Raw genomic sequence first — 27139 nt, 5'->3', positions numbered from 1 at the left:
GGTCAGTCAGGAGTAAAATTTGTCTTAGGTCCTAATGTAGTGGTCTACATGCTAAATTACACCACCTCTTCAGCCCTCTGGGAACATAATCCTGGAACCTTGTATAAGCAAAATGGGCCCAAAATTACATTCTCACCAGAGAAATTAATTGGATAATTCATCAAGTGTGAAAATAACATTAGAATGTTCTGCATAATTGATCAAGGACTTTCAAATAAATCCATTATAAAAAATAACCCCTTCGGGCAAATAAATAAGATTAAAATTCAGCATAACAAATTCACAAAAGTTTCAATTTAGCTTAAAGTGAGAACTACAATTCCTGTTACAACACAAACATTATAAGTTTCCCCAAAGAATTTAAGACAACTCGATTAAAGTTGTTCAATTTTTTTAGAAGATTTTTAAAGAGAAACCAAACTTGAAATCTCATTAAAAGTAACACATATTAAGTAATAAAGCAAATGTAACAAAATGTTATCACTGATGCTTGGTGGAGGATGTTCATTAGACAAGTCTCTCAACATTTCTGTATGTTTGGGAAATTTCATAATAAAGTGCTGAGGAAAAAAAAACCAAAAAAAGTAGTATGCTTTACCATCTAAAATTAACACGACAAATAAGCTACCAGAAATTGGTCTTCAACTATTCTTTCATTAAGTGTTCATTATTACATATTTAAGTATGTCACCAGGCACTGTGCTAAGGGGATTCAGCAGTAACCAGAACATGTCCCTGTCCCACATACAGTTTACCTTCTGGGGGTGCTAGCGTAGAAGACAACTATGGCTATTCCTGCTTTGGTGAATTTCCAGGAGTAGGAAAGAACCTACATTCAGAGCTGCAAATCTCAAGAGCAGAGAAGCACATCCCACCTTTCCTCTCATCTTAAAGGCAGGGCTAGTGTCCTGCTGAGAAAGCACTTTAAGAGGGGAAAAGGAGCACCACACCTCCTCATACAAGAAAATGTTTTTCCCATCTAGAATTATTTTTCAGAATTTTCTAATAACTTGAATTTTCTGGGGAAAAAAAAACCTTTAAAACATTGAAGACATAGATGAAATTTAGTGAAACAATTAGGTATTTCCTTGCAAATATTTGTCATTGACTAAAAATGAAGGCAGTTATCCAGTGGCAGATCCATCCAATTTGATTTCATCAAATCATCTTCCTGGATACTGGAAATTTGGAAGTGCCAATTCCATTCTATAGACACAACAGCAACTCAGAAACTAACTATAGTCTGTCGTGACTCTGGAAATTTAAAAAGAACGTATTTCAAAAGAAAAATACACAAGATTATTTATTGTTCCTTTTTCACTTCATTTTCTTATGGCATTGCACTGCAACTAGGCATCACAAAAAACACTTAATGGTATTTTATATAAAACAATGAGTAGAATTTAACTGAAGCAAGCCAAGAAAAGAGCAGTGTTAGTAACTGAATAGAAGAAAAGTACTTCAAAGTGGTAAATTAGAAAACTCTAATAATTTAAAATGTTTTCTGGTCACCAGAAAGTTGTAGATTCCCTGGGTAAAGGAATGATAAACAATTGCTCCTCTGTAAAAAGAATGCATTCTAACTGCATGCACAATTCATAAGTAGCTCTTAGTTTAAGATTTACTGGCATGAAAACAGTAATTTAATGGAGAATGTAATTTTGTACCAGTCACAAAAATTAATTGCAAGAGGTTATCCAACATCTTTTTACATTAGTCTATCATTAGGGTAAAAAATCCAACTTCATTCTATTTTTTTTCTCCAATTCATACCAAAATTAAAAGTTGAGTCATAATGTAGTAGAGCCCAGAGACTGTCATTGCTGTTAAAATATAGTAATAAACTACCAAATTACAGATCAATATTCAGACCTTTGCCAATACCAAAATGTATGACTTGCAGCAAGTTTCATCCAACATCAGGTTGGACGTCTCTGGAAAAATGGAAAACATTAAAAATACACAGCCCAAATGCTTGTAAACCAACTGGGTGAAACTAGCATGTTTAAGAGTGGGATAGAAGATTTGAAAAATATAAGGAAGAAACCAGCTTTCCAGGTTCAGACCTGATTCTGAGTTAAAAGTCTTATCTAAAGTTTTCTATTTGGAATGACAGCTTGACCATTATTTCTACTCTGTATACACAATAACCAGCATAAAATAACTGGTTGGTTCATTACAAAATGCTGAATGTTGGAGGTTAAAAAAAATTGCTCATTTAATTAAAATGTGACCCAGCTGATGGACACTAAATTGAAGTAAAGTATTAGTGTCAGCAAAGAGTAAGTTAAAGCCATTTTCTACTGGCAAAATCCTTTGATGAGTATTGTCAATGTTGTGCTGGTTAGAACTTATTTGCTTAAGACAGAATTTTATGGAAGGAGGGGACCACAGAAACATCTAGTTCAACTCATTTTACAGATGGAAAACTTGAAGTTAAGAAAAGCTCAAGTTAGGCAAAAAATATATTTTTGTTTTAAGATTCCTGAGTTAGTGGAAAAAAATAATATAACCAAGGCAGGAAATGACTCCTCTTAGTATCTAATGCACAGCCATGCTTTTAATAGAAATTTGACCAGGAAGCTTTTAAATATCATTTCCTTTTTTGGGAAGGGAGGGGGGTTTGAATGTTTTGTGGCAACAGTTAATTTTTTTCTGATAAAAGTACATGTTTATTGTAGAAAATGTAAAAAATGTAAGAAAGCAGAAAGAAGAAAATAAGACATCAAAAATAGTTTAGTATATTTCCTTCAGGCTTTTTCTATGCATATACAAAAATATCTGTTTACTTTTTAAATGGAACTTGACAATTATTTATTTATTTATTTAATTATTCATTCATTTAAAAACAATGAACAGCAGCAGTACAGATTCCCCTACCTCAAGGTCGCAATGATTCTCAGGAGCTAGTTAGAAAGCATAACTAAGAGATACACATTGCCAGGGAATAAACTGGTAACCAGCCATGACCCTGTGGTACTAACAGTGGCACAGGGAAACAAGGTCTCTGCTTCACTTTTATTTTCACTCTATAACAAACTCACCAGTGCAAGAGCCTAACAGTGAGGCTGAGAGGGAGAGTAGAGAGAAAAACAAAGGGAAGTTCAAAGTGACACTTGCTAGGGCTGCCTGGAACCAAAAACCAGCTTCCTCTTGAAATTAAGGCTGATGTTGAAATGCTACTCAGGGACTCTGATGTGGCCTCTCTGGAGATACACCATCTCTCATTACCAGACCACTTCAAATTATCTTGTGTAAACCTAAGAATGGATGGATCCTAAGATCCTTTACAAGAGCCTATACTAGTTGTGGGCTTCCCTGAGAACTAGATTTCACTACATTTTATATCTCTAGGCCTTTAAAAAATATATATAATGGCACAAAAATCTCTCCATATCAGAAACATCTGGCCAATTCAATACATTCCATAGGACCCTCCTGAGAACCTGCAGTGAAATGTTGGACAAAAGCAACCTACCCAAGCTAAGTTGTGATATAACCACTATGACTTTCAACCTTGGCTTGGTGACCTCTCAGGAACCTCTGATGACCTCCCAAGTTAGGAAATTAATTTTGTTCCATTTAATTGAACTAAACCAGAGGGTACTCAAAAGAAACTGAATTCTGGCTCACATATTGCTTCTCTCACCACCAATGAGATGCCCCATTGGTTGAGTCACTTTAATTTTCATGTTGTTGATTGTGTGTGCACATCTCCTTGTCACGTAGGCATTAAACAACTGAAGACATATGCAGAGCTATGAAATTCACTTTGCACTGAATAGACAAAAAGGGTTACATAGCATAACACTGAGCAGTTTGTATCCACATGATTCTCAGCATTATAAACTTTGGAGAAGATGCTACTTCATGGTCTCAAGGACATAGGTTAAGCAAGGCCGAATGAAACACTTAAAACAAGTATTATTCAACACACAACATTTTTACACTAAATAAGTAAGGTTATTTTAGGGTTTAAACTAGTCTTTGAATATCCTTAGTAACAATATGGAGGAAAAAAATGGGGTGAATGAGAACTTAAGCTTTCCAAGGATTATGGCTCAAATCCTCTGGAATCTAAGAGGTGAAATAAAATGAGAACTCAACTCTCTAGAGTAATAACTCTTCTTGCTGGTACCAGCACAAGGCAGTAGTGACTCTCACGTTTAATATATTACATATGATACTATAAAAATAAGCTGTAGTTTTAAGAAAAGTCCATTATTATTAGAGGCTTGAGCTTTAGTACTCTGACTCTGGGCTTTCTGACAATAAAACACACTGGAGCAAAAGTCCATGAAGTACTAAGAGGTATCCTAATTGACAAAACAGCTGCTCCAACATGCCACAGGCACTCCAGGCATAACATTTCTGAAAAAGCATAGAACATGTAGATGCTGAAGAAAAACAGCCTCAGTTCCATTTCCAACAGGAAGAAATGGTAAGTAACCTCTTTTACTACATTCACTAGTAGGTATTACATCTTGCTTTCCCAGTGCTTTTTGTTTGTTTGTTTGCATATTATGAGCGAGAACAGCACAAGGAAAGGCACTGTTTTCTCCAGATAGTTTTTTTTTAAACAAATGAAAGGATGCTATAGCCCTGTATCAGTACTTCGTGGCTGAAAACCCTCCCTCCGAAGGCTACCCATGTCGAAACGGGTAGAGACCTCACAGCGTACTAATAATGTGTCATCCTTAATAAAGGTTCTTTGTTTTAGGGCTTCCAGATGCATAAAAGTTACATAGCCAAAACCTTTTGGGTTCCGTGGGATTGTGGGTCGCTGGAAGGCAAGCAGCTCTGGTTTGGCATCCATTATCTCTTCATGGTTTTGCCTTACAGGTGCTTCAGACTGATCAAGAATTGTAAGGCGTATTGTACCCTGGAAGGGCCAAGGGAGGTGGCTGTCATACTCTCCTTGCATTGTGTGGACAAAGAGGGATATATAGTTTGCACAGCGCTGAGCAGTTGGTAACTGAAGATGCAAACGCATGCAGAGTTTGTACCCAGGTTTGCCTGTGTAGAATCCAGGGCTATGAATGACAACTGGTCTCTCTTCTTCTTGAGATTTCAAGTACATCCCAAAGTTGCCAATCTTCCAGATGTAAATCCCATTGCACTGTTGTGCTTCAATTTCAGCAACTTTGTCCTCAAGGGATCGAATAGTTCGTTTGAGCTCACCTACATACATGCTCTGAGTTTCCATTTTAGCAGTCAGCTCCCGAATTTGATGATCTTGTCTTACAAGGCGACCTTCTAACTGGTGAATCGTTTCCTGGAAATTTTGGACTTCTGGGTGACACCCAGAGGAAACCCGGGATAGAGAGGCAGGATCATAGGGAGTTAAAGTAAGGCTTAAACTATGAACAGCCTGGGCCAACATTCTCATGTGCGACTGGGTGTTCTCCTGTAGGTGGCGTGCCAAGTGATTCCTCTGCATCTAAAAATCAAGCACAAGCCTTAGGTTGGGAATAGACACCTATCGTGAGGCCTAGGAAAAGGATCTGCCCAGGCCAACTAAGAGGTTTTTAAGTTGCAGCACCACTTCCTTCAATCCTCTACAACTTTCCTTTGCCTTCATCAGATTTTTGATCCTGCCTCTTAATTCACTGAAAAACTGAGACTATCCGATGACTACTTCCCCAGCTGTCACTCAGATAAATTTCCCTCCCATAGCCGGGCGCGGTGGCTCACGCCTGTAATCCTAGCACTTTGGGAGGCTGAGGCGGGCGGATCGCTCAAGGTCAGGAGTTCGAAACCAGCCTGAGCGAGACCCCGTCTCTACCAAAAATAGAAAGAAATTAATTGACCAACTAAAATATATATATATACAAAACATTAGCCGGGCATGGTGGCGCATGCCTGTAGTCCCAGCTACTCGGGAGGCTGAGGCAGTAGGATCGCTGAGCCCAGGAGATTGAGGTTGCTGTGAGCCAGGCTGACGCCACGGCACTCACTCTAGCCTGGGCAACAAAGTGAGACTCTGTCTCAAAAAAAAAAAAAAAAAAAATTTCCCTCCCACCTACAAACATGTCTATATCTACACCCATCCTTCTCTTCTGACTCAGAGAGGTCTCTCCTCTTGTCCAATATTAGTGTTCTACCTGTGCTCTACATGGCACCCAACCCTGACCCTTTGTAACATATCCCAGATGTTTTACTCTATGATCTCTTTTATCTTCAAACATCTCCTCCCCTAACCCTTTCCCTCAGAATATAATTATTAAAATCTTTCACGTTTAAAAAAAAAAGGCAAACCTCTCTACTGATCATATGTCTCCCTCTAGTTAATACCAGTTTCTTCTTTTTCCTTTTAAAGCCAAGAACAGTGTATCTGCATCGTCTGTAATTCTTCACTTATTACACAAATCTATTGCAAATTGGAATCTTTCCTGTCTCTGTGCTATTCTAAGGTCATCAAGAACATTCTAATTATTATATGAAAAAATATCCATAACATGACAATTTTTTATTTTAAAAGAAACTCATGTATATTATAAAAAATAGAAAATATATATGATCAAAAAGAAAATGTTACCTATTATCTCACCTACTTCCATAAACATTTTGATACATTTCTTTCAAGTCTTTCTCTAAGCACATATATACAGAATTTTTCCAGAAAATACAACCATACCATATACTATGTTGCTCATTTCATTTTTTAAAGTATTAAATGCATGTTTATCATAAATAAGCCAGAAAAAAAAGGTATAATGGAAAAGCAAAAGTGTAATTGCACTTTCCAGAAAGAATGACTTATTGTAAATAATGACCTTTCTCAGAGATTTGATACTACTGATCACAAGTCTACAAACTAATTTTGAAGACCATAACAATAATTTCTCCTTGCCTGATTCATCTGTTTCTTATACTGTTCACTCATGGCTCCTTTCCTTGGGAGTCTTCTTTCCTGTATATATGCTATATAATCTCAATTATACCTTGCATTATTACAACAAATTACCTCCCCAAATCAATATTTTGAGTCTCAATTCTCTTTGGAGCTTAAGGCCACACATACAGTACATGTCAGTCATCTCTACTTTGGAGATAGATGACAGTCATCTCCACCCAGCTGGGTGAATTCATATCTGCAACTCAATACCATTAAAACACAACTCATTTTTTTTTCTACCTCTGCCTCCAATCAGTTCTTCCTGTGTGCACTCTTTTGGCTGAATGGCCCTTCCATCTATCTGGTGACCAAGGCCAGAAACCAAGAGTCTATCTAGATATCTCCCTGTCCTTCACCCATCATACCTGTTTAGTCACACAGTCAATAGATCTTCCCTCCTAAATAAATACTGGCTTCTAGGGCTATCTTCACTGTTATCACCACAATTCATGCTGTCCTCATCTGAAGCGTTGGTATTCCAATAGCCTGGGGATTGCCACCCCCACCCCACCTCAAATCATCTACATTACTCCTGGGTTGAATAACATAAAACAAACTACTTGCTGTTCTTCAAATCACCATGCCCGCTTGCTCTCACCAGTCTTCTCTCTCCTGTCATCATGGACAAATGTTTTTCATCTGTTAAGACTCAGCCCAAACATCATGTTTTGTCAAGACTACCTGAATGCTTTGGGTATTGCTGAGTGTGCCTTTGCATTTGCCCACAGCATCCACATATGACTCTATTAGATAATTTATCACTTCCATGCAGTGTATCCACCAAAAAAATAATTTATCACACTGTGTAATAAACATTTACACTCTTGTTGCTATTCTCTACTACACTATAGAAGTGAATATTCCTGATTTATATCCAAGAATTAAAAGAAAAAAAAAACTTACCTTTTCATGGCAACCAAAAGTACTGAATGCACATGGAATTGGAGCTGTAGGGCAGTCTAGGTCATAATGATTAGGCATCTAAAATCCAAAACAAAGGTTAAAAAATACTTTTCCCTGCATCTCATATGTTCCAGTTTGATAAGATCACACTTAAAATGAAGATTTACATTTTACCTAAAAAAAACTATGCATTATTTACGGCTGCTTTTGTGTCACACTGGGAGAGCTGAATAGTTGCAAAAGAAATTACATAATTCTGAAAGATTAAAATAATATTTATTTCCAAAAGTTATACAGAAAGGAATATCAACATCTCATAACATTCCCCTGCTAAATTACTCAAAATTCATTTCAAGAAAATGAATGTGTTCCTCTTGCTGGGAACTGGCACCCTCTAGTGGCATTTTGGAGAAAAAATTGCCTTATGATAACTACAACTTTGATAAACTCAATCAGGACTTCAACTGTGGTCTAGGCCATTTAATAGGAGCCAGTCAACTATATGCACTGAAGCCATAGACTACATCCATTACTTCCCTCATGATCACCTTTCATAAATCATCTTACTTTTTATTAACTGGGGTATATTTTAGCTATACTGAGAAGACTCATATTAGAAGGTACTTCAAAGCACATTAGTAAAAGCTCTAAAGAAAGTCTCAGTCCTTGATTTAGGGACTCTAAGACACATTCTTTCAGGCAAGATCCATTACACAAAATCATTTTATTTGAAAGTGGTGCCAAATTCCCTTTAGAAATTTAGTTTGGCTATAGTTGTAGATATTTCAAGCAGAAACAACCTTAGAGACCATTTAACCCAATCCCTCATTTCTCAAGAAGAAACAATCTAGAACAGGGAACAGCAACATTTTTTGTAATGGTTCAGATAGTAAATACGGGCTGTGTGGTCTCTGTTCCAAGTATTCAACTCCACCATTGTGGTGCAAAAGTAGCCATACACAATACATATACGTGGCCATGGCTATGTTCCAATAAATATTTATTTGGAATAAAAATTTATTGGACAGATCTGGCTAGTGGGCCAGTTTACTGATCCCTTATCTAGAATGTCAATTTGGCAGAGATCAGGTGGCAAGTTAGTACTACAGACTCAAATCCTAGGTTTTCTCATTCTTAGCCTAGGGTTTTTTCCTACATTAAATTTTATTTTTGCTGGGTTTGAAATATGCTGCATGGCTTCCTTTAAATACTAAAAGAGAACAAAAAGGAACACCAGGGAGGTGAGACTTCATAAGCAAAAAGAGGTTTAACATCTTCAAATTAAGGCTTCCTTGGAAAAAACTAAGAGATTCTGTTAACAGACAAATGGAAAACTTTAGTCGTGAGACAGGTTTTGCTTGCTTCTACTTAGTAAGGTAAATCAATAATGATCTTTGGGTTTACAGATTTCATAGGTGTGTAAATATTTAGTGACTAATATTCATATTTTGTGGGTAAACTCCCCAATATCAGAAGATAGCAATCAGATGGAATTTTTCTTACTCTATTAATAATCAAAACATATAGTTCTCTATTATAACTGCTACTTCTAACGATGCCCCATCAGTGGCCTATAGGATAACTGAACAGAAAGGTTACAAGTCCTGGCAACCTCCCTATAAGCCTCAGGAGCTACAGCTACAAATGATGTTCTTCTACTGAACAGACTTGCTTTCTTCTAGGGAACAGACATTGCTCCCTCATATTCTTTCAGCTGGTCTCTGGACACCTAAGATTCTCAATTCACAATGTGTAAACACATATTTCTTAAAGCTTTTTCTTTCTTTCAATGGGGACCCTTACTTTTGATTATTTTTATCTTAAAATTGTCTGGTGGTATTAGAAATTTTCATGAATATACAAAAACACAGGTATTATGTTCATGACTTAAGGAATTGTAAGTTTACAAAGGGCTGTTTTGATCTTTCTGAAAGTATTAATTTATATACAAAATTTTCACACAGCTCTAATACTTCTTTAACCTGTATTCCTTTTTGCCTCACTGATTTAAATTTTCAATTAAAAAACTATGTTTAAACGATTTATGAAAATATTATTTTATGAAAGAGAATCGTTGTACCTGTTCTCTGATGAGCATGGTATTGCAGTATTCACAGATGACATTTGCCAAAGGACAGTTCTGGTCATGGATCTGAATTTTATTAGGAAAAAAAACATAAGAAAAACATGAGACAATCTGAAAAAGTAAAACAATCAATTTTTATAAAAAGTAATTTTTCACTATGAACAAATTAAGGACATTGATTTGTGTAAAGCAAAAATGTGGGAGTAATATATAAAGGATATTTTCTTTCCTTTTGCCAATGTAATAATGAGATTCATTCAGTCTTATAGCTCTTTAAGAGAATATGGTAGTACATAAAAAGGAATTTTTAAAATTGCTTCCTTAGCGGCAGAGCATCTATGACTACTCTGCACATCATCTGCCAATGCTATAATTCTCCAAAGGCAATCTTCTTCCAAAAATTTTCAGCAGTAGCATGACAATTTAATTAAAATTCTTGTCAATTGGGTTAAAGAACAAATATATATTAGGGCATGAAGGTTTGGTGCCCAGGTTCTCATATGTACCAGAAGGGTGAGCCTTGTTTTCTAGAATATGACGACTTTAGTTTAGCTGATGTCATGAGAAATAATTAACCTTCCAGGTTAAGTCCATCTAATTTACTGAAGTTTAGAAACATGTCAATTTGCTCTATTTATGACTGAGACTTCGCCACATATTTAGGAAGTTAGCTTTTTTTGAATATTTTATCAACATAAGGAGTATAATATGCTTGATTTCATAATAAAGTAGAGAAATATCAGCACAAACTCGTAAGAACTAAGGTTCCTCGAGGAAGTATCTAAGTAATAGTAATACAAAAACATAAATTATATGTAGGTTATTTGAGTAAAGAGAACACAAAATAGAAATTAAGGGCTAGGATTTCAGTGTTAACTTTGTCACTGACAATATTAATTTAAAGCTACTTAACCTCTTTATATCTCAGTTTCTGAATAGAAAAATTGCTCTATCATCATGACACTGTCAGGCACCATGAAGTTTCTTTTTTTTTTTTGAGACAGAGTCTCGCTTTGTTGCCTAGGCTAGAGTGAGTGCCGTGGCGTCAGCCTAGCTCACAGCAACCTCAAACTCCTGGGCTCAAGCGATCCTTCTGTCTCAGCCTCCCAAGTAGCTGGGACTACAGGCATGGGCCACCATGCCCGGCAATTTTTCCTATATATATTAGTTGGCCAATTAGTTTCTTTCTATTTTTAGTAGAGACGGGGTCTCGCTCTTGCTCAGGCTGGTTTCGAACTCCCGACCTCGAGCAATCTGCTTGCCTCGGCCTCCCAGAGAGCTAGGATTACAGGCGTGAGCCACCGCGCCCGGCCTGAAGTTTCTTTTTAAAAGATGCTTTATAATTGAAGTATTACATACTGAAAAGTGAATATACTGTGTGTGTGTGTGTGTGTGTGTGTGTGTGTGTGTGTGTGTGTGTGTGTGTATCATGATGAATTATCATCAAGGAAATACACACTGTGGGATTTAATTTAATCTTTGTAATAACCATAAAAACCCATTCTCATTTTCAAAATAATTCTGTGTAAGTCTTATAAAGTAATCATTCTACTGGTTTGTTTTCAATCCAAGATTGGTCATTAAAGTATTATATCACTTAGGAAAGTTAATCAGCATATGCCTTTCCTCAAGGCTTCTGTTACTTGCAGATCTATAACAGTGATAACTAGTATAAACAATGTTTTCTAAGAAAAATATGCAACTATAAACTCTACTCTTCACTTACCTACTTAAATGGTTTACTGTATTTTCTTTTCTTTCTTAAAAATCAATTTTCCCCAAATTGATAATGTCAACTCAGAGTTGGAATCACATCTTTATCTACTGCTAACCCCCTCAATATACATTAAAAAAAATTTTTTTTTAAGTAGTGGAATTAACAAATCCAGGTTAGTACATGCCTCTTTATCTTCAAATGCCATCAATACAGCACAATTTGCACAAGAAACCTGTCTCCTTGGACAATCCTTGAGAATGTGAATATTAATTTGGCATTTTTGGAAGGGACGTTGGCATTGGGGACAATTCATAAGAGCAAACTCACAATGTGCTTGATGATCCTATAATAAGGAAAAAAAATTGATTAGTACACTGTCGCCAACTCTGAAGAAGTCCTCTAAATATAATCTCTTCTAAGAATATACTGTTTTCTTTTATAGAATTGGCTACTGAATCTACTTTCTCTAGGACACATCATAGAACCATTCACAATATGAAAGCTTGAATAAATTTTTTCAAATAATAATTGTAGACTGCAAGTTTACACAAAGAATGTGAATTCTCAAGTTCATGCATCCAATTAGGGAAGAAAGTTGAAAAGAAGTCAGGTGTCCTGATTACCAGTTTACTACTGGTAATCAATACAGAAAGGCCACACTTTTAAAAAGAGCTGAGTAAAAGAAGAAAGTTGCAAATCTATCTTAAACATTTAATTTCAAACAGAGTATTAATAATACTTATTACTGATAAAAATCACCAAGCTAAGAATTTATTTAATTTAAAAGCAAATTCTTTTATTATCTGATTGGTTCAGTTAATCTCAAATCTAAAGAAGTATTCTAGTTAGTGCATAAAAAAACGCAAAATTTAGAAAAACAGGAGGAAAAAGTATGATGAGGATACTGAGATGATTACTACAAGGAACTTATTATTGCTTATTTCAAATTGAACTTATTGCTTATTTCAAAATGAAAGAAATGAAGTTATGAGATTAAAATGTGACACTTATATTTAAAATGCTTGTCAGTTTTATCGCAGAGAATGCTCACCCAAAAAACTTATAAAAGAACACTGATTTTTTTTTAATTATCATTGGGGCAAAGTAAGAATAGTTGGAATAAGAAATTTCTAGTTTCTACTTATATTTATATTCAATAAACAAAGGGTTGGTATTAATTCATCAAAAATTTATTAACCAATTATTATATGCTAGGTACTGGCAATACACAGATGGACACAGTAAAGTCCCTATTCTCTAGGAACTGCCTTTTGTATATGCTAATAGCTAGAACATAACTTTAATACCTCAAGATGCCTCAGTTCCATCTTGTGCAAACAACCTTCATTTGGACACCTCACCATCAGAGAAAGAATCTCTCGTTTTGCAAAATTGTCAGGAAATAGTTGAGTTTCCAGCAGTATTTCATTGTCAACTGGACATTTGTGACCTGCATCCCTTAAAAAGACAAACAATATTTATCTAATTATATTTATTTATTTATTTTAAGGTTTTTTTTTGAGACAGAGTCTCATTTTGTTGCCCAGGCTAGTGTGAGTGCCGTGGTATCAGCCTAGCTCACAGCAACCTCAAACTCCTGGGCTCTAGCAATACTTCTGCCTCAGCCTCCTGAGTAGCTGGGACTACAGGCGTGCACCACCATGCCCGGCTAATTTTTTCTATATATATTAGTTGGCCAATTAATTTCTTTCTATTTATAGCAGGGACGGGGTCTTGCTCAGGCTGGTTTCGAACTCTTGACCTCAAGCAATCCGCCTGCCTCGGCCTCCCAGAGTGCTAGGATTACAGGCGTGAACCACCACGCCCGGCTCATCTAATTAGATTTAAACATTCACATTAGGAAATGTTTAACATTACATTGTATATATAACATTAACTTCTGTATATATCTTATATATGGTTTATATATATATGACATATATAAATTCTCCTTTATTATTCCTAAGGAAAAATAATTTAACACATTATATTGCATAATGTCACCAAAATAAATTGTCCATTTTATGTACAGCTTATGAACTGTCTGTACACCTAACACCACATTGATTACCTATCGAAAACCATGGAATTTTAGATTATGGGGTGAATTCCAGCTAATAAATGAAAAAAATTAACTGAATAAAATCATATTTTGATTGGCATAAAATGAAGTGAAAGTTAAGAATGGGAATTTTGGTAGTCTGGCTGGCCTCTGTTCCATCAGCACCTATACAATACACTAGCAAGATGGAATACACTATTCATAATACTAATATGACTATAGTGTCATATTATTATCATAGTGCTCAATCATAAGTAAAAATTTAACCAATTAGCAGTACCCTCATAAGGTCACAATTTTAAGGTTTACTCTGAAATAGTTACAACACCCCGGCTCATGGACAACAAAGGTTTTCCTTTATTTGTATGCCTAGGGTACAATGTGATTAGGAGTTAAAGGACCTCTATGTCCTGCTTTCGAGTGGTTTATTCTGTCTTATGATGGAAAAAACCATCCTCAGGAAGCTTGGGTGTCTGTCAATCCCCTTTAACTTTTTAGGATGTCTCAATCTTCACTCACAAAATGTGACAGGCTGGGTGGGCTACAGGGGCCGTAATCAATCACTCAAACATTTGCTCAGTACCTGCTGTGCTCAACAGTGCGACGTGCTGTGACAGGTAAAAAGGTGATTAAAAAACAGTATCTGCTGTCAAATGGCTTAGAACTAATAAAGGTGAGAGACAGAGTTGTTCTTTATGGGGCCTCTCTCAGACTGCATCATGTTATTATTGCACTGTCAACTATTCCTAGAGAAGCAGAGAAAGTCATAAACAAATTTGCTGAAATATGTACCCCTAAACCTAAAGTGATATATGTCTAAGAGAAAAGATGAATTTTAGAAAGTAAATGAAAACAATGATCCACAGAATTAGCAATCACTCCAAAAGAAAATGAAATGGGATTGAGATGTATTTTGAGTCCTTGAATGACTATAACTGATGAGAAATTTCAAAGCAATTCCTTTAAAATATTAGAACCAAAGTAGTCATTCTAGCTTAGAGGGAGATAAAAAAAAAAGTCTCAGACTTCCTTTTGTGGGTTTTATTTCCCTTTCAGATCACTGTCCACTACTTTCACGAATATCTTAACTATTAAAAAGCTGAAGATAGCTGACACTTGGTAAAATACTATACTTTTCTACCTACAGGAAAATCAACAATCCATAACAATCCATAATACAGTACAATGTTTACCTAAATATAAATAGGGGCAATTTTGCCCCCAAGGGGACATTTTGGGTTTCACAACTGGGGGAAAGGAGGATCTTACCAGCATCTAGGGTTGCTACTGAAGATCCTACAACACACAGGACATTCTCCCACAACAAAGAACCATCTGGCCGAAAATATCAACAGTACCAAATAGCCCAAAATATCAATAAAGGTTGAGAAAAACCGTAAACAGTTCTTGTTAACACTGGGTAACACATTTTTCCCAAAAATTGAAACAAGAGACATGCTTCCTTGTAACTTAAACTAAGCCAAGCTGAGTATGGATATAGTTACTCTAAGTTCAAGTTTTATAGAAAAGTTAATGTAAAAGTTGAGACATAAAAACTTAGGAGACTAATGAGTTGCCAGAGATGGACTTAACCTACTTAAGAATTCCACCAAGATAACTAGATGGCTATTTATTGAAAAACATAAAATCTGTTCCCCTTCATCTAATTTTTTGTCTGTATAGAACTTAGTTATCTAAAAATATTCCCATTTACCTTTTAAAAATGTGTCTATTTCTTGGAAGAGGATTTGAATCATTTGTGGAAATCCCGTGTACTGTCATTCAGTTAAAACAACCACAATTTACTGAGCACTTACTGTGGGTCAGCCACTGTTCCTGGCACTTGGGAAATAGCAAGAAATAAAACACATCTAAACCTTTGTGCATAAGGAGTTTATCTTCCAGTGGGAAGAGCAGACAATAAACACATAAACTTTCTGGTGCTTTATAAGGCAGAAAGTGCTATGGAAAAAAAGAAAAGTAGAGCCTGGTAAGAAAGATTGGGAGTGTTGGGGCGAGCAGGTGGAGGCATGCTGTCGTATAAACAAGCGACCTATGAGACTTATGAGAAGGTGAGATTCAGGCCACACTAGAGGGAGTTCAAGAGTGTTCCAAGCAGAGAGAATAGCTAAAGCCACTCACCAAGGCAGGAGTTTGCTTTACATGCTCAAGGAACAGCAAAGAGGGAACAGGTAGAAGGAAAGTGAACGCAGTAGGAGGTCAGAAAGTAAAGCATAGGCTCATCACACAGGGCCTTTCGAGGACTTTGGCTTTTACTCCCAGATGCCCCATAGCAATGTTCTGAGCAGAGATGACATCATCTTATTTATTTTACAAGGTTCACTCTGGCTGCTGTATTGAGAATAGCCCAGAAGAGTGGAAAGCAGGGAGGCCTGTTAGAGGGCTAATGGTGATTCAGAACAGGGTGGTAGCCGCGGGGGAAGTGAAAAGGGATATATTACAAAGGTAGCCGTTAGTTACTACTTTAAAAATACTGGTTATTTTACAGTTGCACATAAACATTAGGTAATAGAATTTCATATGGCTAAAATAGGAATAACTGATCTCTGACAGAGTCAGCATTCTTTATATGGCTAAGATTAACATAATCTAATACTATAATCATCATATAAGTTACATTTAAAAATATTATTTTCTTTAAAGCACAGAGTCACACCCTGGTCTGCATTACAACTGCTTTAAGTAAGTATTTACTTATTTACCCAGGGGTCAGGGGAGAGGGAAAGAAAAATTCACTTTTTGTATCACAGTAAGAACTGGGATAAGAATCTTCCTCAATTTTCTGTCCAGTGTTCTTTTTTTCCTAAGTAACCTTTTATGTATAAGACTACTCTTGGAATGTCCCGTGTTCTAGGTAATAACATTCTCTGCATCTGGTTCTGTTCTAGGACACCATTCTTTTTTATGCTCATGTACCTTATTGATTTTATGATGCAGGCTTTGCAGAACCTGTGGCCGCAGGGTGTTTGCACTGCTTCCCGTAGTGCCATCAAGCAGATGGGGCACTCATACTTGCTTTCCAGGGGTGGGTCAAACTCCACGTCATATCCCTGGATCTCTTCCATAAAGGAGGTGGAGAGGGTCCCCGTGCTGGCAGTTCCACTGACGCTGTCATCTTTGGCTGCGGCGCCACAGGAGCTGGCCATGGCAGCACAGCAGTCACTTTCAGACTGGCTGGATGCACAGCTGTTTTCACAGTTTAGCAGACTCATAGTAACTTGATTATCACTTGCTCTGTAGATACAGCAAGAAAAAAATGTCTTAACATACATATACTACACACACACACACACACACACATCACAGCTTATCTATACAAGTCACCTTTTAGTTCATAAACATTAACTGTGTTAATGTTATTTACAGAAAACTTTTACAAATGTTGAGCTTTGTTTCATGACTACTATTTTATTTATTTTTTCTTTTATTTATTTTGTCAGGACCAAGAGTATCCTGGAACTGTTTTATAAGTTAACTGATTTCCTCCTTCAATAAAAATGTACCATCATTTGTACAAAACACTTGGCGCACACAAAGAAATCTGGGTACTTTAAGAAGTTCATGATCTAGCAGAACGACAGAATATAAAGTTAAAAAGGGGAAAGCACCTCAATTGTAATATTCATCTATATCACAATTATTTGTTTATATGTCTGTTTCCTGTGATCAAGGTAAGAAATTTCATTTTCATTTACTTACTACTTAGCACAAGATTTTTCGTATAGGTGTTCAATCAGCAACTGATGAAGAATTTATTCATGTTGCTGAAGTCCCTTCAAGTACTTCAAGCTGAAGAGAACAGCCTGGTAGCAGGGAAGTGCCAGGAAATGCAGTACACAAGGAATCAGGTGATCATGTGCCACTGCTAGATGTGTGATTTGGGGCGAGTTACTTAACTCTTTGGATCTTGGCTTCCTCTTCTAGGTCTAAAATTCTATAGACTTCCAAATGCTCAGTGTGGGGATTTCTCTTATGCAAAAAAAAAAAAATAATGGAATCGAAAAAGTATATTTTTATGTTCTGCCTTCACAGTCAGGTCAAGTGACTATGTTTCATTATTAATGACTGGAAAAATGAGTGAGGTTTTGTTTGCCTATGGAAAACTATTGCTTTTGTGAACAGATGGGATATCATCAAATTTTAAACTGTTATGGTACTTATAAGTGAGAAGCTAATGTTCAAAAGCAATTCAAGGCTCATGTAATCATATCTCTATTTTAGATAATTACTGGTGGAAAACTCCTAATATGTGCTAGATATCATTCCAGAAATAGAATGTAAGCCTCTAGTCTATAAGATAGACAATTATCCTCCTGCCTGCCTTATTTTTTAAGAAAATTCCTGGCTGCCACTTCACCAAATAGAAGATTAAGACAGTAGTCCTCAATCTTTTTACCACTACAAATGTCTTTTTATTCTCCTCAAAGACTCTGAGTAGCATTTCATGGGCACCTACAAAATATGAGACGCTGTTCTGGCTGGAAGGACAGTACTGAGAACTGGTGATGATGCTGGAACTGGATGATGTGAGTTTAACTCTTTTCTTCTACTTCCAACCCTGTTACTTATTAGATGGGTCTGACTTGGGCAAGTGATACAACCTTTCTGTGCTTCACTTTCCTCATCTGTAAAATAGGGGTAACAATAAAATCCACCCAAGAGTTACTGAGAGGATTAAATGTGTTACTATGTGCAAAGCACTCAGAACTGTGCCTGGAGGTATGAGTTATTATTACAACAGCTTTATATAGTATTTTATTTAACAGTTTTATTGTTCCCACTTATCAAAGTATAAACTATGGAGCCAAAAAAGGTTAAATAACTTGCATGGAATTATGCAACTAATAAGTAACAGGGCTGGGATCCAAACCCAAGTCTACCTAACTCCAGAGCCTGTGCATTTTGTACTACACTATGTTTATCCATGTTTTGACAAATCTGCCTATGAGGCTGCATTTAAATTTATTTGCCTTTATATTTATTACACTAGATTAAAGTGCTTACCACAGTCACTATTAAACATGAGCTATCTATTACACTATTGCACTGATTTGACAGAATTTCAAAGAATATGCAAAGAAACTTAGCATTTTACTTGTTTAGTTTTGATACAATATTTTTTGAAAAGTTAAAAATAGCTCCCAAAGCTTTGTTTTATCTGATGTGGACTCCCAGGAAAGGCTCACACAGATAGAGAGGAAGGAAGCAATAGCAAGATAGTGACAAGCAGCAGAAATATTCATTATATCTGCTCTCTAAGATGGTGTCTAAGGCCCCCTTCTTACCTTCCAAATCTGAGGACAAATGACACTGTTATGCCACACTAGGGTATATATCCTTTGTTATTTTCCTACCATATATAGGTATACTAGGAGATATTTTGGGTTTGGTTCTAGACCATTCCAATAAAGCAAATATCTCAATAAAGCAAGTCACATGAATTTTTTGGTTTCCCAGTACATATAAAAGTTATGTTTACACTATACTTTGGTCTATTAATTGTGCAATAGCATTATGTCTAAAAACTAAATTTAAATCAATTTACCTGAATTTAAAAATATTTTACCGCTAAAAAATAATAACAATCATCTAAACCTTCAGTGAGTCATAGTCTTTTAGCTGGTGGAGAGTTTTACCTCAACGTTGACGGCTGCTGAAGGTGGTGGTTGCTGGAAGCTGGGGTAACTGTGGCAATTTCTTAAAATAAGACAATAACATTTGCCACATCGTATCCCTTTCATGATTTCTCTGTTGCACATGATGTTGTTTGACAGCATTTTACCCACAGAGAACTTCTTTCAAAACTGGAGTCAATCTTTTAAGCCCTGTCACTGCTTTATCAATTAAGTTTATGGAATATTCTAAACCCTTCATTGTCACTTCAACAATGTTCACAGCATATTAACCAGGAGTAGATTCCATCTCAAGAAACCACATTCTTTGCTCATCCATAAGAAGCAACTCCTCATCTGTTCAAATTTTATCATGAGACTGTAGCAATTCAGTCATATCTTCAGGCTCCACTTCTAATTCTAGTTCTCTTGCTATTTCAACCACATCTGAAGTTACTTACTCCACTGAAGCCTTAAACCTCTCAAAGTCATCCATGTGTGCTAGAATCAAATTCTTCCAAACTCCTGACCTCCTTGCCATAAATCATGAATGTTCTTAATGGCATCTAAAATGGTGAATCCTTTTCAAAAGGTTTTCAATTTACTTTTCCAAGATCCATCAGAGGAATCACTACCTATGGCAGCTACAGCCTTACAGAATGTATTTCTTAAATAAGACTTGAGAGCAAAAATGACTTCTTGATGCATGGATGCTGTGTTAGCAGACATGAAAACAACATTCATCTCCTTGTACATCTCCATCAGAACTCTTCAGTGACCAGGTGCATTGTCAATGAGCAGTAATATTTCGAAAAGAATCTTTTTTTCTGAACAATAGGTCTCAACAGTAGGCTTAAAATATTCAGTAAACCATGCTGTAAACAGATGTGGTGTCATGTAGGCTTAGTTGTTCCCCATATAGAGCACAGGCAGAGTAGATTTAGCATAATTCTTAAGGGCTTTAGGATTTTCAGGATGGTAAATGAGCCATGGTTTCAACTTAAGGTCACCAGCTGCATTAGACCTGACAAGAGAATCAGCCTGTCTTTGAGGTTTTGAAGTCAGGCATTGACTACTTCTTTATAGCTATGAAAGTCCTAGATGGCATCTTCTTCCTGTAGAAGGCTGTTTCATCTACATTGAAAATGTGTTGTTTGGTATAGCCATCTTAATCAATTATCTTAGCTAGATTTTCTGAATAACTTGCTGCTTCATCTTGTACTTTTACATTATGGATATGGTTTCTTTCCTTAAACCTCATGAACCAACCTCTGCCAACTTCAAACTTTTCTCCTGCAGCTTCCTCATCTCTCTCAGTATTCACAGAACTGCAGTTAGGGCCTTCCTCTGGATTAGGCTTTGGCTTAAGAGAATGTTGTGGCTAGTTTGCTCTTCTATCCCTGTGGTCCCCAATCCCTGGGCCATGGACCAGTGCTGTCGCTTGCATCACTGCATAAGCTCAGCCTCCTGTCAGATCAGCAGTGGCGTTAGATTCTCATAGGAGCCAGAACCCTACTGTAAACTGCGCATGTGTGGGATCTAGGATGCACTCTCCTTATGAGAATCTAATGCCTGATGATCTGAGGTGCAGCTGAGGCAGTGGTGCTGGCACTGGGGAGCAGCTACAAATACAGATTATCATTACCAAAGAGGTGTGTCTAAACAATAAACGTAATGTGCTTGAACCATCCCCAAACCATCCCTTACCCCTGGTCTGTGCAAAAATTGTCTTCCATGAAACTGGTCCCTGGTGCCAAAAAGGCTGGGGAATGCTGTTCTATCCAGACCACTGAAACTTTCTCCCATATAAGCAATAGGCTGTTTTGTTTTCTTATCACTTATGTTTTTACTGAAGCAGCACTTTTAATTTCTTTTAAGAACTTTTCCTTTGCATTCACAACGTGGTTAACTGGCACAAAAGGCTTAGATTTTGGCCTATCTTGGTTTTGACATGCTTTTCTCATAAAGCTTAATCATTTCTAGCTTTTGATTTAAAGTGAAAGATGTGCTATCTTTCCTTTCACTTGAATATTTACAGGCCACTGTAGGGTTATTAACTGGTCTAATTTCAATATTGTTGTGTCTCAGGTAACAGGAAGGTGCCAGGAGAGGGAGACAGGTGGGGAAATCCCCTTTTGGTAGAGTAGTTGAAACTTTCTCATTTATCAATTAAGTTCACAATCTCATATGGACGTGGTTCACACAACTCAAAACAATTACAATAGTAACATCAAAGATCACTGATCACAGATCACCGTAATGGATATAATAAAATAAAAAAAAATTTAAATATTGCAAGAATTTCTAAAATGTTACATAGGGACATGAAATGAGCACTTGCTATTTAAAAAATGTGGCCAACAGTATTGCTTAACATAAGGTTGCCACAAACCTTTAATTTATAAAGTACACAGTATCTGTGATATACAACAAAGCAAAGCACTACACAAATGAAGTATGCCTGTACATTTTTGTGTCCAATTAATTCCTTAGGTAAATTTCCTAGAATTGCTGGATCAAAGGGTGTGTAACTTTTTAAGCTTTACGATATATAATGCTGCTTATCCCATATGTAACAAAGGCATCCTAATTCTCCCATAAGCAGAGTATTTATGATAAAGCTCATTTTCTATACCCTTGACTAGGTATATTTATCTTTTAAACATACATACATACATACATACATACATATATATATGTATATATTTTGAAGACAGTCTCTGTCACCCCAGGTAGAGTGCAGTGGCATCATTATAGCTAACTGGAACCTCAAACTCCTAGGCTCAAGTGATCCTCCTGCCTCAGCTTCCGGAGTAAATGGGACTACAGGCACATACCACGATGCCAGGCTAAGTTTTCTATTTTTAGTAGAGATGGGGTCTCGCTCTTGCTCGGGCAGGTTTTGAACTCCTGAGCTCAAGCAATGTTCCTGCCTTGGCCTCCCAGAGTGCTAGCATTATAGGCATGAGCCACCATGTCCAGCCCTCTCTTTTAAATATTTAACCATTTTTTAAAAAGTAAAATCACGTTTGAGAAATTAATATTTGTTATTTGGTTGTACAGTATATCTCAAAGTGCTAGCGAAACGACAAAGGCAAAAGTTACTGAACTAAGTCTACATTTTCTGCCCAAAAGTCCAGTTTAAAATTCAATTTATTGGATAGTCTACATACTGCCTTCTTCCGGTCTTTTTCAAAAGACTTGAAGGTCTCTGGATTTGAAGAAACCTTTATAGCTAAATGTATTCCTATGAAACCTGTCTAATCAGTTACAATTCCTTAAAATGAACTCCACCATGGGACTGCAGTGTAAGACAGAAGTGAGCACTCCTTGAAATCTAGATGCCTTCAAGTTTCACATTGCTTTCCACGCTTTAAGAACTAATACAGAAGAAGCTTTATATAATGTCTTCCAAATAAACGTTTTCAGATAATCACTAAGTCAGTATACACTACACTACACTACACTACTGTATACAGTATACACTACCATGTAACTTACTGCAAAGGGAAAATTAAGCTAAAAACAGAATTTTGAGTGCCTCATTTAATATTTTTATGTTTATTTTTTCTTTGGCAAATTAAAATATTTTTTTCTCCTTTACTTTTAAGGATCACAATGACTTAATGGAAATCACCTTCCTAACTTAACTACAATGAATAAGCTATTGTAATTAACACTAAGAGAAGAACTAAGAGTGCTTTATGTCTGCTGTAGAAGTGAATAAAAAATGATCTGGCATGTATACAGAAAATATTATGCTCTACTAGGATTCTCTTTACTTTTTAACCTCATACCATCATAGGAACTGATACAAAAGTAGGCTGAGACAGACCGAACTTTGGCTTTACAGAAGGAAGAGAATGTTTTTGTAAAATAAAACAAAACTTTCCTACAGCCTTTCTACTCATCTCTGTGGCTTTCTATATGAATAGAAGGGATAAAACAAAGTTTAAATCTTAACTTGTATGTTAAGAACTTCATGATTGCAATTCCATTTTTGCAGATGTGAATCTAGTAAGGTAAGCACTGCCTTAATTAAATATTGTGGGATATAACCACTGCCAACTTATTTTAACTGCAAAATGAATAAATAAAAACAGCCTTGCTGTTTAAATCCATAAATTAATATCTGGATATACATTATAATCCAAAGAGAACACTGTTAAATGTTGGAGCGGCAAGGAGTAGGGTGATATGCAAAAACTTTCTCCTCTAAGACCAAAAGATGCCAATGAGATTTGTACCAAACTAAAGAAATCAACAAGCTATGTCTTGAATAAGTCAATTTTAAGTCAAAAGAAATTCATACATGAGTAAACATACAACTCATTTAAGAAAAACCATGTGAAAGAAAACACTGAAGGCCAGGCGCGGTGGCTCAAGCCTGTAATCCCAGCTCTCTGGGAGGCCGAGGCGGGCGGATTGCTCGAGGTCAGGAGTTCGAAACCAGCCTGAGCAAGAGCCAGACCCCGTCTCTACTGTAAATAGAAAGAAATTAATTGGCCAACTAATATATATAGGAAAATGAGCCAGGCATGGTGGCGCATGTCTGTAGTCCCAGCTACTTGGGAGGCTGAGGCAGAAGGATTGCTTGAGCCCAGGAGTTTGAGGTTGCTGTGAGCTAGGCTAACGCCACGGCACTCACTCTAGCCTAGGCAACAAAGCGAGACTCTGTCTCAAAAAAAAAAAAAAAAAAAAAAAAGAAAACACTGAGAAATTAGCTTGAATTTGCTACTAGCTTCAGAAACAGGAACTATTTACAAACTTAAAATCTATTCCCACAGTGCAAAGACCTGCAAATGTGCTGCACAATATTCAGTTGTTGTGCCTTAATTCTGAATCCAAATTCAAGAGGCATTCTCCTTCCTTGGCACTATTTGTTCTCCTCCAGGAGGCAAGGATTTGAACAACTTCTTTCAAAATCAACGTGGCCAAAAATTTATCAGCACCACATTACATATCCAAATTGACCACATAAAAGACCTCATGTTACAGTTCTGAAATACTGTGATGTATATAGTGCATGAAGGTGGAAACTCGAATGTGATCCTTGTACCCATCACATGGGCAACCAGTGTCTGAAACACATTCCCTCCTTGAGTCATAAGAGGCCACGCTGTCCTTACCAGACCCTCAACTTCAAAAACAGAAACGCCCCTCTACCTTCCCTAGTAATCAAAGGATTGAAAAGACGAAATGCCAGCAGCCAAGTTACAAGTTTTTCTCTTTTCTATTTACTACCTGTGTAGCAACACATTTTGTAATCTGCCCCCAGAGAAACAAAAGAAATACTATAGAACCACGCTGCTAATACTTTAGGTGCTTTCAGTTCACATTCAAGACAGTCCTAACTCTCAGCTGGATTTCCCCTAAAGCCAAATACTAGGAACAGCTTTATCAACCCAGCGTCTGGAACAATCGCTAGAACTACCGAGTGCAGGGGCGGGGGAGGAAACAGTCGTGTCATCCGAACTTTTTTTTTTTTTAACTTGCTGCCTGGGACCACTGTAGAGTTCGACAGGGAACCCCAAAATAGCTGTCCCCTGACAGTGACAGAAGGAGTCGCTGGGAATTCAAAGGGATTTTTTCCTTTTTCAAATTAAGAAGGTAACAGTTCTGAGGGACGGGAAAATCCAGAAGGCAATTTCCTTTTCTGGGAAGGGGAAAAGCGGGGTGAGGGGAAGCAGGTCTGAGGAAACTGGGGCTTCCTCCGGGGAGTGGAGTGAGCGAGGAGGTGGCGGCCGGGGCAGCGGAGGTGACTGCAGAGGGGGCGGCGTCCCTGACCAGCAGCAAGCGAGGGGCCGGGGACGGCGTCCCCCAGCTGTGGGGAAGGAAGCTGCAGCCGCCAAAACGCGCCCGGAGGAGACTCACCGCTCGAGTGCGCTGGGCCGCTCAACAAGGCGCGCAGGGCTCCACCCAGCCGCACGGCTCCGCTCAGCCAAGGCGCCGGAAAAGGGTGGACACCGCGCTCTGAGGCGAGGCAGCCCGGACGCCAATCTCCAGGGCCAAGGACCAGAGCCACTGTGTCCGCGGGCCGCCCGGAGCCGGAGCCCCAGCCGCGGACACTGTTGCTTCCGCCTTCTCTGATCGCTGCGAAGAGCGAGAGGCGGGCCGTGCGCGGAGTAGGACACGGAGCGGCCGCGTCGGGCGAAGGCGCCCCCTGGCGGCGGTCCTCCACGGCGCGGGCTGCGGCGCAGGCGCAGGCGCAGGGCGGGCCCAGCTGTCAACCCAGCGCAGTCCGCCTCGGCTTCCCCTCCAGCTCCGGTGCCCCACCTGGGAGTTCCTTTCGCCACAATCCGGATCTGGAGTGTGTTTGTGTGTGTGTTGCGAGGAGGTGGTGGGTATGGCTTGCGATAAGATCGATGGCCGTGAAGAAATCAGTCCCGGAGTGACTGTGATTTGGTGAGCAGTCGCGACAGATGTAATCCCACACTGAGTTTTAGCAGCTTCCCAGTCCGAGCAGGAGAAAACCCCAAGCGGGCTAGATCGCTTTACCCTGGGGAATTCTTAAATCCCTTCCTAACTCCGCCCTCCTTACCATGGAAGTTTCCGCGAGAGACGGAATCTTCTATTATCGCCTTTGCTTCCTCCTCATCCAGTCCAAGGGAGTCAGCCCATGCATTAAACATCTCTGTGAAATTGCCGGCAACCACACCAGCCCCTTTTTCTGTCATTGTCATGGGAAAGCTATTTTGAATTTCTTGTCTAACTGGACATAAATGGGTAGAGAATATAACAGGGATTTGCCAGGAGATGCACAGAAGATTTCCACCCACCTCTGAAAAAGTGGCTCGTCGTCCACCTCTTAGGGGAGCTATTGCAGGGTGGTGTGTGCCTATCCTGAAACAAGACGGGTTCAAATCCGGTTTTTCCCCTTAGTAAACTGTATGACTTAGATAAATTGCTTAACCTGTACTTGTTTCAGTTTTCTCATCTCATATTAACATGGGAATAATAATAGTACCTACCTCATAGGGTTTTTGAAAGGTGAGATAATTTAAAATATGTAAATAAATTATTCAAAACTATCTGGAACATAATGTGGGCTCAAGAAATATTAACAATACTGTATGTTTTGCATTCTGGCTGCTAATATTCATAGAAAATGCTTCTCTTTTCAAGATAAGAATCTGTCACTGGTTCTCAGATTCTATTGACCCCCTTTTAAAAAAATATTTTGCAATATTTAAGACATAAAAAGTGTAAAGAACTATACACAAACATTTGTGTACTCACCACCTAGCTTAAGAAATAAAATATTGCCATTAAAATTGTCAAATTGTCAGCCTTTGTTTATCCCTCCCCAGTGTCTCCCCTTATAAAAATAAATCCCTTGTGGCAGGGGTCCCCAACCTATGGTAAGTTATGTAATTATTTCATTATATATTACAATATAATAATAACAACAGAAATAAAGTGCACAATAAATGTATTGTGCTTGAACTATCCCGAAACCATCCTTCCCATCCAGTCTGTGGAAAATTGTCTTCCATGAAAATGGTCCCTGGTGCCAAAAAGGTCGGGGAGTGCTGCCCTATGGAATAGAAAAGAGATCACTACATGAAATTGAGAGATGGAAAAAATGAAGAGCAAGGGAGTCAGAATTCCCTCCACTTATTAATGTGAGCTCTGGGGCAAGTTATATAATCTCCAGGAGCTGCAACGGCCAAAAACCACGTAAAAGCGGATAATGTCTGCCTTACCGGGCTGTTGTCAGAATCAACTAATAAAAACCTATTGTGAGAGAACCCAGCACTGGGCTTTCAAAAAGATTAGGTGTTCTCTATGTGTTTCTTCACATTGTTTTCATAAGTGTCCTCGAAGGGCCTCCTCCTAC

General features: G+C 37.8%; 1 protein-coding gene across 1 annotated transcript; it reads right to left on the bottom strand.

Moving 5' to 3' along the window:
* Window positions 1–2648: 2648 nt before the first annotated feature.
* Window positions 2649–25757, bottom strand: TRAF6 (TNF receptor associated factor 6). The gene is made up of 7 exons (XM_012738736.3): window positions 25174–25757; window positions 16604–16921; window positions 12912–13062; window positions 11789–11947; window positions 9882–9953; window positions 7802–7879; window positions 2649–5440 (listed from the first exon to the last, which is right to left on the bottom strand). Exons 2-7 carry the CDS (start codon window positions 16897–16899, stop codon window positions 4595–4597), a joined length of 1602 nt encoding a protein of 533 aa, XP_012594190.1. The 5' UTR covers window positions 16900–16921; window positions 25174–25757; the 3' UTR covers window positions 2649–4594.
* Window positions 25758–27139: the final 1382 nt, after the last annotated feature.

Source organism: Microcebus murinus, chromosome 4, assembly GCF_040939455.1.
Source record: "Microcebus murinus isolate Inina chromosome 4, M.murinus_Inina_mat1.0, whole genome shotgun sequence".
NCBI lineage: Eukaryota > Metazoa > Chordata > Mammalia > Primates > Cheirogaleidae > Microcebus > Microcebus murinus.
This window is presented reverse-complemented; position numbering and strand designations above follow the sequence as displayed.

What these genes read in the sequence shown, in the direction of transcription:
- TRAF6 (XM_012738736.3), bottom strand. Translation starts at nt 16,899, where the DNA reads ATGAGTCTGCTAAACTGTGAAAACAGCTGTGCATCCAGCCAGTCTGAA. An exon ending in TGCATCATAAAATCAATAAG is followed by an intron (nt 13,063 to 16,603) that starts GTACATGAGCAT and finishes TGTCTTTTTAAG; the next exon opens with GGATGCAGGTCACAAATGTC. An exon ending in CTTTTGGTTGCCATGAAAAG is followed by an intron (nt 5,441 to 7,801) that starts GTAAGTTTTTTT and finishes CTTGATTTTTAG; the next exon opens with ATGCAGAGGAATCACTTGGC.